At 45.4% G+C, this 12881-nt stretch overlaps 1 protein-coding gene across 4 annotated transcripts; it reads left to right on the top strand.

Moving 5' to 3' along the window:
- Positions 1-4252: 4252 nt before the first annotated feature.
- On the top strand, positions 4253-12491 carry HOPX (HOP homeobox). 4 transcript variants are annotated; one of them, XM_087434369.1, is made up of 3 exons: positions 4253-4320; positions 4984-5140; positions 11687-12491. In XM_087434369.1, the coding sequence occupies exons 2-3, from the start codon at positions 4997-4999 to the stop codon at positions 11762-11764; spliced, it is 222 nt and encodes a 73-aa protein (XP_087290495.1). In that variant the 5' UTR covers positions 4253-4320; positions 4984-4996; the 3' UTR covers positions 11765-12491. The 4 variants fall into 4 exon arrangements, with proteins under 4 accessions (XP_087290495.1, XP_004419143.1, XP_087290493.1 ...); XM_004419086.3 differs by lacking the exon at positions 4253-4320 and adding an exon at positions 4355-4516; XM_087434367.1 differs by lacking the exon at positions 4253-4320 and adding an exon at positions 4528-4617.
- The last annotated feature ends 390 nt before the right edge of the window (positions 12492-12881 follow it).

The following is a 12881-nucleotide window of genomic DNA, read 5'->3' as shown; positions in this document are numbered from 1 at the left end:
GGATGTTAGCTCAGGGCTGATCTTCCTCACACACACAAAAAAAGAATATATTTTTCTGAAAGATTTTTTAAAGGGTTTTATATTATTTCTGAAGTTTTGAAAGCATGGAAAATTTCTCTTGATGATTCATAATTTTAAAGGCAATTTCTGTATTCCTGACCATAGATACAAAACATAAATAGCATGGCGTCTAAATTTTCTCTCCAATGTATATTTTTAAAAGCTTATTCCTGTAAAACTACGTCAACCTACCGTCTACTCTATCATCATTGAGATGATAGACAGCATCAGAAGATATTTTAAGACAGCATCAGAGTTAGAAGATATTTTAATGCATCTTTACAGATATAAAAAAAGTTCTAAACATTTATAATTGATTTTAATGATTAAATTGCAAATCCTTTAAGAGCTGAAATACTTTTTGTGTCTCTTTCATGCTGGATTCCTACGATGTGGTTCTTTTTTATTTATATATTTATTTTTAATTTTAAAAATTTTATTGCGGTCACATTGGTTTATAACATTGTATAAATTTCACGTGTACATCATTATACTTCTATTTCTGCATAGATTACATCATGTTCACCATTCAAATACTAATTACAATCCATCACCACACACAGGTGCCTAATCAGCCCTTTCACCCTCCTCCCTCCCCCTTTCCCCTCTGGTAACCACCAATCCAATCTCTGTCTCTGTGTGTCTGTTTGTTGTTGCTTTTATCTTCTACTTATGAGTGAGATCATATGGTATTTGACCTTCTCCCTCTGACTTATTTCTCTTAGCATAATACCCTCAATGTCCATCCATGTTGTCAAAAATGGCTAGATTTCATCATTTCTTATGGCTGAGTAGTATTTCATTGTGTATATATACCACATCTTCTTTATCCATTTGTCCCTTGATGGGCACTTAGGTTGCTTCCAAGTGTGGGCTATGTGAATAATGCCGCAATGAACACAGGGGTGCATGTATCTTTACGCATTGGTGTTTTCATGTTCTTTGGATAAATACCCAGCAGTGGAATAGCTGGATCGTATGGTAGTTCTATCCTTAATTTTTTGAGGAATCTCCATACTGTTTTCCATAGCGGCTGCACCAGTTTGCACTCCCACCAGCAGTATATGAGAGTTCCCTTCTCTCCACATCCTCTCCAACACTTGTTGTTTCCTTACAATGTGGTTCTGATTCAGGAGGTCTGCGGTGGGCGTGGACATTTCTCCAGGTGATTCTGAGGCCCAGCCAGGCAAGAGAACTACTGCTGTAAGCTTAAGGACATTAACCACCAGGTTCATATTTTAAAAACAAACAAAAACAAAAATCCTTTCTTTTAAAACCAGTCTTCTGTTAGCCTGGTGAGGCAGATCAACATTCCACTCCTATTTGTCAATTTCTGAGAGACACTGACAGCTTGGGTGATCCTCCCTCCCACCCCACCCCATCCAGAGTAGTTCAGTAAGTGATAAGTTACTCGTACCCTATCTCCTTCAAAAGACCCTCCACTTCTCTTGGGGAAATGACAGCTCATAATTTTTCTCACTTAAGAAAATATAAAATGCTTCAAGAGCTCATTGCTTCCAAGAAGTCCACAGTGAATCTAAAGGAAATTTAAGCTAAAGAAAATTGGGGGACGGCCCTAACAAATGATCCATCTGCTTTCTTTGCTTTTGGCCAGTTCACCATGGGACTCTCTTTATGAGGAGTATCTGCTACTGATAACCTTTTTCTCTTGGTTTGATATTAGTGGCATTACAGAGTTAGGAATGGCTGGGAGAGGGGGGAGAAGGTGATAAATGTGAGCCCAAAGCAATGTATGCAGGTTATCAGTTTGTAGCACTCTCCATGAGCTAGTTCATATAGGTATATACTTTTAAAATAAATGACTCAAGGATTAGGGGACCAAGGGAAAGCTGTCAGACTGGCACAATTGTCTACCCAGGCATTGGATGTAGTTTAGAAAAAAGCCAGCAGTTTTCATTTAACCTCTTGAAAAGATTTATGTATTATCTTCCCCAACACAAAAGAAAACACAACCACAGGACAAATTACTCTTTGAATGTTTCATAAGATATTCACAACCACAGCAACAATAGAACTTGTGCTAAGATTAAAGTTCAAGAAGCTTTAAAATATTTTTAGTTCTTTTCATCTGAAATTGTTTAGACTACCTTCAGAGAAACTTTTCAACAGCTTCCTTACTGGAAAGAGTTGAGAAGTTTTATAAGGCCAAGGTTACTAGGGTGATTTGGTTTATCAGTTTCCTTTAAAAGAAAGAGAGAGAGGGAGGGAAGAAATAAAGCAGTAGCAGCAGCAAACACTTGTGAACGGAAGAGGGCTCAAATAACAGACTGAGTGTTGTGGAGAATTAACAGGTAGATCTGACTCGAAAGGTTAAATCTTTCATCCTCATTTCTAGAAATCAAGTTTGTTTGTTTGGTGTACCTAGGAGAAGTAGGTGCTTTCAAATGGTCCTCCCACAAGTGTCCTTAGCAGCCAACCAAGTCCAATGGCCCTCAGCCAACTAACCCAAGGAGTACTTTAAGTCAACTGGGACCTACCCATGAAACCTCATACAAAGTCCTGTATGTAACAGGAAGCCACAAAAATATAAGAAAAAATGCACCTGATTAAATATAAGAACATCAGTTGCCCTTGAATTATATAATAGCAATTAAATAACAAAAAGAGGGAAAGAAATACATGCAGAACAGTCCTTGAATCTGGGTCCAGTTTAGAAGTCTGTACATTTGATTAACATTTCCGAAGGACCGAAGATTCTACCAAGAAGCAGCAAAAATTTTCATGGAAGAGCCAGCATAACTGTGTCCATAGAATTAATGGAACCTTTCCAGGGCAAGAAATAAAACCAGAGGCAGCAGTTTCCCCTCTCCTGTGTTCTTTTAGGCAAAAGGAGCAGTGATGAGTGGTTCCAGTGGGCAGCTTTGGCTGGAATTGGTATCCTAGGAGGGCAGTCAATGCCCATTCCAAATGGTAACAAGCCCCTGCCTGAATTTAGACTGTTGCCCTCCTGATGTCTTCTGCCAAACAAAAGACAGGACGGCCTGCTGAGAAAGGTTTAGCAGAGCACAGGACTGAAACTGAAGCCAAGGCTTTCCATTCTACCGTGCTGATCACTAACTGGGCAACATGGGGAAGGAAAGTCTTCCTGCGCCTCATTTCTCCTGGGCTGTTACAGGAGATAACCAGAGGAGTTAATCTCCAAGGTTCTTTCCAGCTCTGAAGCTCTGTGTCAGAGAAAGGAGGAGATAGATGTCAACAGGAGAGGAGGCATTTCTGACCTGGCTTGACCCCTCCTGCCTCAGGTCTGTGACAGGAATCACTGCTATAGATTTTTAGGCGGAAGAACGCAGAGCTCCCTAAAAACACGGGGAGATTTCACAGTGACCTGACAAGTGGCTTGAGCCCAAGACCTTCTCACAGTAGAATGGCTTTTTATCCTACCTGAACATCCCTTCAAGTGACCTAGAGGAGCGGTAAAGACATTTATTTGGGGAGCACAAAATGCAAGTCAGTGGAAAAGGCTGTAACCGCTTCAGGTACATTATGCAGGCAGATCAGCAGAGCGTGTGGCTCATCCCCAGGCACAAACCATATCAAAACCTACGCAGGCTCGTGTTGGGTGATTTTGCAATTGATTGTTAAAACTACAAACCAACGTGATTCCCAGTCTTGTGCTGCTCTTTTACTGTCAGCAAGATCAAGTCCTAACCTGTCTGTACCAAATCCATAGCCAGGATCTTGAAGACTCTATATACCTCAGTATATCTTAAACTGGCGGGAGGGAAAGGATGGTGCACATCTGCTAATTTTGGGGGGGGGGGTTCCAGTTCAGAGGTGCTTAGGAATGAAGTTGCAGCAGGAAGACATGTTGCCCAAAATCTGCTTGAGCAATGTTTGGTTCTAAAGGAAGGAAATATAAGAGACCTTGAAGCTAGTAAGGGACCCATTATCTTGACTTTGCAGTAAATTTTAATACAATCACGGGGAAAGCCTGAGATTTTAAAAGGCAGTTACTGTAGACCCTCCTCAGTAGGGTTTTGACTCTACCTTGGAAGTCCTCGACCACGAGGCACATAGTGAAGTGGGCTCTCTACCATACTCGGTGGAACAACGGCCAGGCCATTCTGGGCAGGGAACAGCGAGGTTGGCTGGAGGCCTGGTACTCACGGCTTCAGTTAGAAAAAGTGGGGCGGGGGAGGGGGGGTGGGGAAGGAGGTTACAGCCTGCGGAGTGACTCACACAAGACCTCAGGTGGAAATTTCTCCCGATGCTCAGTTCCCGGCCTTAGGAACTCCAGGGGTAAATCGTTATCTCTGCGGACCTATCTCCACTTCTGCCAAAGGGAGAGATTAAAAGCGCCGCTCTCATTTCGCCAACTTTGAGAAGTAACTTCTGTCCTGTGGGTCATTTCTTTGAAAGAGAGGTGGGGTGTACAGCCCTCCCTGGCGAGGGCCCCAAAGTGCTAAACCACTTGAGCGCAGAACAACGCGTACGGGTGAGGCGTCCCCGCAGGGGACTCGGGTGTACCCGCCCCCGGGATCTGCCGAGCTTGTGCCCAGGGGAGCTCCCTCTCCGCGGAGGGAAGCTTTGAAGGAGGTTTTTCGAAATCACCCCGCGCTTCCTCCACTCTTTCCTTAGAGCCTTAGGGCCGGGAGGGCGCGCGGCGTCATCTTCCTCCCACCATCCCAGACCAGGGGCCCCGGGGAAAGTTGCCGTAGAAATTCCCAGATAGGCCCGAGGCCGAGGACGCGCAGCTCAGCTGTGGACCACTAAGGCGCGCCCCGGGCAGGAGCCCGGGAAGGCTCCCGCCGCAGCCGTCAGCCGCCGGGGACTCGCGCGGCCGTGCGACGGCGGGAGGGGACAGCCCCGCGGGCTGGGGGTGCCGGCCGCGCCCCGGATCTCCGTCCCTCCCTGCGTCCCGCCCGCCCGCGCTCACCGCCACCGCTTCTCCCTCCCCTGCAGCCGCGCCGGGACCATGTCGGCGGAGACCGCGAGCGGCCCCACTGAGGATCAGGTGGAGATCCTGGAGTACAACTTCAACAAGGTCAACAAGCACCCGGACCCCACCACGCTGTGCCTCATCGCGGCCGAGGCCGGCCTCTCCGAGGAGGAGACCCAGGTGAGCCCCGGCACGCGCCGCGACTCCTGCCCGCCGGGACCGCAGCGCCCAGCCTAGCCTGGGCGGTCTCGCGAATGTGGGGGTCGCCCTCGCCTCCCGCCCTCCCCCTGATCTTTCATCGGTTCTGCCCGCACCCCGGGAGCCCCATCCCATGCGCTCAGACCCTGCATCGCTCCCACCGCCGCATCCCAGCTTCCCGGCGCCATGGGCGCCCCGTCTGCCCCTCCTCTCCCAGCCGGCGGTGGCTCCCCCAGGAGCTGCTTAGAAGCCTCACGTCCACCCTTCCTTCTCCTTGCTGTTCCACTCTCCCCTACAGCCCGGGATAAGCGCGCTCTCCTCCCTCCGGCTTGGGAGCAGCGTCCCCGATCCACTCTTGCCTCGCTTTCTCGGGCCGTTTCTCCTCTGGGCTGTGAGCGAAACCTTCTGGAGAGGTGCCGTGAGCGCTTTCCGCGCCCAGCGCCCTCACATCTGTTCTCGGCGGGAATGTCAGAGCTGGAAGGGACCCTAGCGATCAGCTGTAATAAATTCAGTCCTTAGGTTTGGTGAAAGAGGAAACTGAGGCCGAGAGGGAGGGAATTGCCAGGATGGCTCCGGTCGCTAAGCCTGCTCTTTCCACCACGTCAGGCAGCAGTTTCCCCTTAGCTACCGAGCTAACATCGCGTGGAGCCAGAGAGATTTGGTTCGGATTTTTAAAAATTCTCCGGCTCTAAGGTTTAGTTTTTTTCTGGATTTTTCCAAGAAGGTAGACATTTGACATTACAGCTGCAGGGAGTGGAAGCAGATGTCCCCTTAAGTGCATTAATTTATCTGTTTTTTTAAAGCTCCTATATTACCCTGAAAATTGTTTAGGGTAGAGAATGCAACACTGCCCATGATTAACCTCTAGGTGCCGTGTTGGCTCCTTTAACTGACTTTTTTTTTTTTTAACCCTGTCTAAACTCTGACCTCTATTTTCCCTTTGGTCATGGAAAGACAATTAGTGATGCATAATACCACCTGGAGCTGCTCTAGCCTCTCTCCTGTGGGAGCCCAAAGCACTTCACCCCTCTAGTCTCACCTCTAAAGCAGAGACATTCTTATTCTTCCCGTTTTACAGACCAGAGCATCAGGGACTTTGTCCTGTCTTCATGAACCATACTCAGTGGAGGCTTAAAAGTTTGTAATGGGTGCTCCAGTGGATCCTAGAACCAAGACCCCACATCCAAAATGATTTTTACTAATTAAGCCAGATGCACTTTGGAGAACCTGCCCCTAGAAAACCCTCTCATTCCTAAGTCACATAGAAAGTCAAGCATGTCTGTTTTTAGCAAAAGGGAACAGGCTAACCAGAACGAGAACTTAATGGAGAGTGATTTATTGTAACCCAAGTCAAAGAGCTCATGTTTCTTTGAACTCCCTGAGGAGGCAGCCTGCTGAAGTTTTATCATTTAAAAATCCCACGCTATATTTAGAAAAGAGGAGTGATCACAGAGACAATAATAACTCATCTTTTAAACAGAAGGCTATGGATTTATTGTGGGCCCAGTACCAACTAAGGGTCTAACCTCTTCTCAGCCTCTGATTCTCCTGTGGCCAGGTACCATCATTCCCTTACCTCTGAAGCAGAATAATTATGTTAACCTTTATAATGGCTAATACTTGCCCCGTATTGTTCCAGGTACCCTCCAAGTATTAAATCATTTATTTTTCACAACAATGCTGTGAGGTGGGTAGTATTATCCCCATGGTACAGATGAGGGAACTGAGGCACGGAAAGGTTGAAAAGCTTGCCCAAGACTGCAACTAGAAAGTAGCAGAGCTAGGATTTGAACTCTGGCAGTTTGGGTCATGATCCAGGCTCCTAACCTCATGCTATGTTGCCTCTACAGAGGAAGAATGGAAACAACTGGGTAGAGTGGGAGGGAAGGATTGAAAATTCGATTTATGTTATATTTCTTCCTGAAAAAAAAATCTATGCATTAAATGAGAGTCATTCCAAGCTATATTCAATCTTTCCTTGAGATGCACCTTATATAAGAAAACTGAAATGAAACCAGGTGGGGGCAGGAGGAGAGAACGGGCACCTGCTTCTGTCTGTGACTGAGGTCAGCCACTTCACCTCTGCGCAGCAGGTTCGTCTGCCCCTCTTGGGCAGCCCCTCTCCCATTTCTCCTCTGCTCCGCTCCTCATATGAGCAAAGGGTAGACCCAACCCTGAAATGAGCAGGTGTGGGGGTGAGTCAGCCTCCTAGCAGGGCCTCTGGCTTCCTTTTCCTGCCGTGGGACAACACCTTCTTCCTCCCTGAGGCTGCCACAGCTCTGTTTGCCCCTCTGTCTTCCTGCCTAGACCTGCAGAGCAGCAGCTGAGACCCTGGAGCTCAGAGAGGCAAAATGTAGCAAGTTCAGGGAAAAAGCCATCCTAGGTACCTCAGGATGCCTGTGTCTGTCACTCCATACTGGATTGGGTCTCATCTTCTGACTTCCCATCCTTTACACCCCAAGCCCCTCCCAACCCTCCCCACCCTGTGACTTGTGGGTGAGAATGGTTTCTTCTATAATCTTCTCAAACAGCAAAGTGTCTTCTGGAGATAGAGTGCCCCATGATGAACTTTCAGGCATTAACAAAATTATTTTTATTTATAGCAGCCTCGTAGGGGCCCTTTAAATAACTCCATGAAGTCCAAGGTCTGCTGGGCCTACATATCAGCGGCATCTGCTATCAGCACTTCCCCTTTCTATTCTTTATTTTGTTGCCCATTTCCACCAGGAAAGGTCACCAAAGACAAAATAATATTATTCCATATGCCTGATCCCTCATCCCTAACACCACCCACCTCCAGAATTGGAATCATATTCTCCATTTTCCTAGAACAAGTAATGCTTTAGTAGAAGAAAAATAAGCACGAGATGCCCCTGTGAGATAGTTAACCAGAGCTGATTCACGCTGCTGATTCCTTGGCAGAGGCAAGAGGGCCTAAAGGTTGGAACATTCTCTAACTGGGGGCCTTGATGTCCTCTTTAAACTGTCCCACTGTAGGACAATGTTCTGTGCAATGGGGGGACACCTAGAGGAAGCCAGAGTGAGGTGAAGGGTGCTCTAATAGAAACAACTTTTCAACTTGCGTTTGCTGGGATCCTAGAATGAGTTTTTCTCATGACAGTAATTAGATATCTCCTACCTTTAAATTAGATAAACCTTACAGAATCCCAACCCCTGTGTCTTTTTTTTTTTTTTTGAAGTCAGTGTTAGAAGGAGCTGGGAAAGCTCTTTCGTCAGCCCCTTGGGAGGTTGGGATGATCTGGTGTTTGCTATTATCACTAATTCAAGCCCAGTGTAGCTGGCGTTGGTTCTTAGAGAGGTTTCCAATATTTTTATCTCCTCTTGATGTCCTGGGACTGTTCCCAGAACTCAGTGGTTTTAGTTGTTAGATGTTTTATCGGTGGAATAAAGACCTCTAAAGTCTCCCCCTGAAAAGAATGAAATGTTAGTTACTAGAGAAAAGGATGGACCAATGTTATTTTGCCTCAACCCCTCCCCATCACAGTGTCTAATTGTCATCTGTTCACTGGAGTAAATAAATCTCCATCAATGGGCAAGGGTAATGAGGGCGGGCATTCATTTATAAGCAAGTGAGGGATGAATGTCTTTCCCAGGGGATGACTGAAACAAAGAAGGGAAGGATAAAGCCAGATGGAAAATTAGTATTGATGTGAGTGAGATGTGATAAGATTAGGGAGAAAAAGCAAGCAAAGTGTTGACTGGTTTTTGTTGGACAGCAACTAGTTTGCTAAATTACTATATACATACTTGATTTAAAATATATATCTTCAGAAAATAGTTGAGCTTTTCTTAAACCTCATCCCATCCCCCAATGGGGCTCAGTTTGTTAAGCATTTGGATGCCAACTCACCAGTTCACAAATGTGGTCCTTGCTAAAGTTATTTTCGGTAACCATACATGAATATTCTGCTTCATTACTGGTGTAAAGCTGGGTGGCGCTTCTGAATGAGGCCAGCTGGATCATTTTGTCTTAAACGAATCCTGATAGAAAATGAGACTCTCCTCCTCCAAGTTTTAATTAGTCAGTCTTTAAAACTCTGCTATTTATTCAGCTCTAGTAACTGGAAATCCTATTGAATCAGACCTTGTAGTCTTGAAACCCCCACAGAGCTGCCTCATTAATGAAACTGGAGCCATGCTGCTCTCACACCAGATTCCACAGTTAACTGAACACACACACAGATTACAGAGAAAATGTGCCCACCTTTAGCAGTAGAACTTTGGTTAAAGCCACTGAAGTTACATGAGCTCTCTCTTCTCCTTAAGCTTAGTGCTCCCCAAGAGCAAAATATGGCACCCGGAGAACAACCCCCATAGGGAAGACTTCCCTAAGGGTAGGCTGCTGCTCCTGGCTTTAGATTACTTTTCCCTGCTGCCACCCCACAGTACAAAGGTGTATACAACAACTGATCTTAACAGCTGTGTAAGGCATTTCAGTGTGTAAACTCGGTTGCAGAGTTAGGTCGAGTTGTAGGTGAGGTCCCATGCGGTGCAGCCAGCTTAGCGTTGGTGCAGAGCCCTAAATGGCCCTGTGGCCTCACTTCCTGCTAGCTCTTGATCCTTGATCCTTAGAAGCACTCCTTCCGCTGTGGTTCTCACACTTTCCTCTGGTCTTGGGCTTGTGCCGAACTGCTTTTTAGCTCCCCAGATCTCTGCAGAGATGAGATCTTCCCAAGTATGGCTCTAGAACCCACCTATTTGTTCTGAGGTTAAATCTGCATCTGGCCAGGTGTCGACTAATGCTGAGAAAGGAGGCCTCTAGACGTTTCTCATCACACCGTCTCCATTAGCACATCCCAGGTCTGGCATCCCACAGCTGTGCTCTTTCTGCTTCCTTTCCATCCCCTCATCTTCTTACCCCTGGAACAGGTGAAGTTTAGAAACGCCAGAAGGGACAATAGAGACCCCCTAAGCTCACCTCTTCATTTCTAGTTGAGCTGACTGGCTCTATTTTTAGGGACTCCTTCAAGTTCTCATAGCCAATTGGTTACAATAGACCTGCCTGTTGGTGGGGCCCAGGACTACAGAGCCCCCCATGGTCACCTACAAAAGCAGCTGCCTGTCTACACCAGTGTGACATGAAAATATCATCATTCTCAATGTTGGCCATGATGCGTGAAAGGTTGGGAAGCACAGCGGGAGAATAGAGCGTGGGGCCCTGACTTCCCATGGAGCTTTCTAACTCACCTTCTCCCATGTGGATCAATGCTTGCTGCTTCGCATTCCTCACTAGTCCCTCTTCAAAGTTGTTTTTTAAAAATCTCAGTTTCCTCCTGGCCAACCTGGTCCATACCCCTGCCTTTTCCCCAGCATGGGTCTCCTTATCTCCTCTTTGCAGAGTCCCCCACCCCGTCAGTAACATAATAAAGGCAGCCACAGCCTTACAACATTTAAAAATATCAGCCTTCACATGGTACCATGAGTAGGAGCATCCCATCTGGGTCCTTCCCTAAACCCATGGTCACTTTTGTGAGGTGTGAATATTTGGGTCATGAAGAGCTACAAGATTCTGAGTAAACTGTAGGAGGCCCCCTTTATCTTCTCTCACGGCTCAGCAGCCCTGGAGCTGGAGAGATCAAGCTAGCCTACTCCATGGATCTCCAAGATGGAGTTCTCTGAGGTTGTCCAGTGCTCAGTTTTCCATTCATTTTATTCAACAAATGCCTACTAAGTGCTACCGATGAGCGAAGCCCCTGGTAAGATCAGCACACATTTATGAGATATAGCAGCCATAGAGATCTATCCGGGGCAATTGAAGGAGATGCTTCAATTTCTTTTATTTGTTCAACAAATATTGATTAATCTCTAACTGTTAAGCCCTTGTGCTAAGTGCTAAGGATGCAATGGTGATAAGATGAATACACTCTCTGCTTTCATGGATCTTATATTCTAGAAGGAAATACAGATTAAAAAGTGAATGCACAAGGCCAGGCCCAGTGGCCTAGTGGTTAAGTTCAGCATGCTCCGCTTTGGCAGCCCAGGTTTGGTTTCCTGTTAGCGGCCGTGTTGTGCTGGTGCCCCACATACTGAAAAATAGAGGAAGATTGGTACGGATGTTAGCTCAGGGTGAATCTTCCTCAGCAAAAAAAAAAAAAAAAAAAAAAGTGAATACACAAATAAATAATTACAGATGTTAAAAGTTCTGTGAAGGTGACAAAGTCCTGAAATGGGTAGAGAACCTAGTTTAGATAAAGTGGTCAGGGAAGGCTTCATTGAGAAGGTTCTATTTAAACTGAGACCTGAGGGTGAGAGGGAGATTATCGGATAAAGAATGAAGATACAACATTCTAAACATAGGAACAGCATGTGCAAAGGTCCTGAGGCAGGAAAGGTAAGTGTCACAGTGAGAAGAATCATCCCCATGGACACATTCCTTGCACTCTTCCTTTCCATTTGGGCCACAGAGGCTACCTTTTAGAAGGGAATGGACTTCCTTTCCTTTTATGAAAATAATGGTTTCATTATTTCAGTATGTGACAGGTAATTTTGCACATTTCCCTCCTCCAGAAATGGTTTAAGCAGCGCCTGGCCCAGTGGCGGCGGTCGGAAGGTCTACCCTCAGAGTGCAGATCCGTCACAGATTAAGGAGATGGTGGGCATTGGCAGCTTCTCTTCGTGAAGACCATCTGTTATTTCTCTCCGCGGCTTAACCAAGCTATTTTGGTTTTTCAGTGTGGTGTTGTATGTTCCACTGTTAGCTGTCCTGCTATTTAACACAATGTTGTATTTTTTTAATGTACATAACTAGAAAAGAAAATAACAAAAGGAAGCTATGTGCAGCTTCTGTGCAGAGCAGTGGCTTGGCTAGGAAAGTGGTGTGGCTTGCATTTCCCTTTGGGTCATGATGACAGTTGGTGTGAAAACCATCTAAGTTTGCTTTTGACCATCAACTCCTGGTAACAATTGACTTTCACTATCTATTTCTGGGCAGGCAAGGCCTCTGTTGAAAAGATAACATGACCAAGAGGGAGAAACATTTCCTTCTGAATCTACTTCCCTAAGTTGTTTTCCTTATGTTTCATTTAATGCATTGAGGCCGAGTGAGAATACAGAGGGATGTTTGAGTCATTCAGATTTCATAAAGCAGTTCCTTGGATTAAAGCTGCATTAACTTGGAAAGAACCCAGTTAGGCTGGAAGACAGAAACTCCAACTGGCAGAAAAGCAAGTCATGAAGAAAAAAATCCACAAAAGTCTTGAGTTTACCTTATTTAAATGCATTTGTTAAATTTATTTTGCTAAACAAAATGAACTGCTTTTTTGTCTCTAAAATGAAATTCTAAATAAAACCTTAACTTTTTGTTGAAAATGCACTGAGTGAGTCCTCTGCAGATTTTTAACTAAATAATAAGCATATCAAAGAAAAACAGAACAGCTTCAACATAGGAGCAGACTGACAAAAGAACTGTCATTTTTCAACTCCTTTCTACTCAAAGTGTGGTCCAGGACTGGCACCATCAGTATTAGCTGCAAGCTTGTGAGAAATGCAAAATCTCAGACTCCAATCCAAACCTACTAAATCAGAATCTGCATTTTTAATAAGGTCCCCAAGTGGTATATATGCATGAAAGTTTGAGTGGCACTGTTCTAAAAGACTCTACAGTCAATTTGCATCCACTTTTTATCATGGCACATTAAACGTCTTAATAGTCTATCAATTAAGACTGTGTTTGATTGCATGGAACAGTAACTTGATTACAATG

Source organism: Ceratotherium simum, chromosome 8 (assembly GCF_057802395.1).
Source record: "Ceratotherium simum simum isolate JZ-2026a chromosome 8, ASM5780239v1, whole genome shotgun sequence".
Lineage (NCBI taxonomy): Eukaryota > Metazoa > Chordata > Mammalia > Perissodactyla > Rhinocerotidae > Ceratotherium > Ceratotherium simum.
The sequence above is the reverse complement of the archived record's forward strand: the minus strand, read 5'-3'. Positions and strand labels throughout refer to the sequence as shown.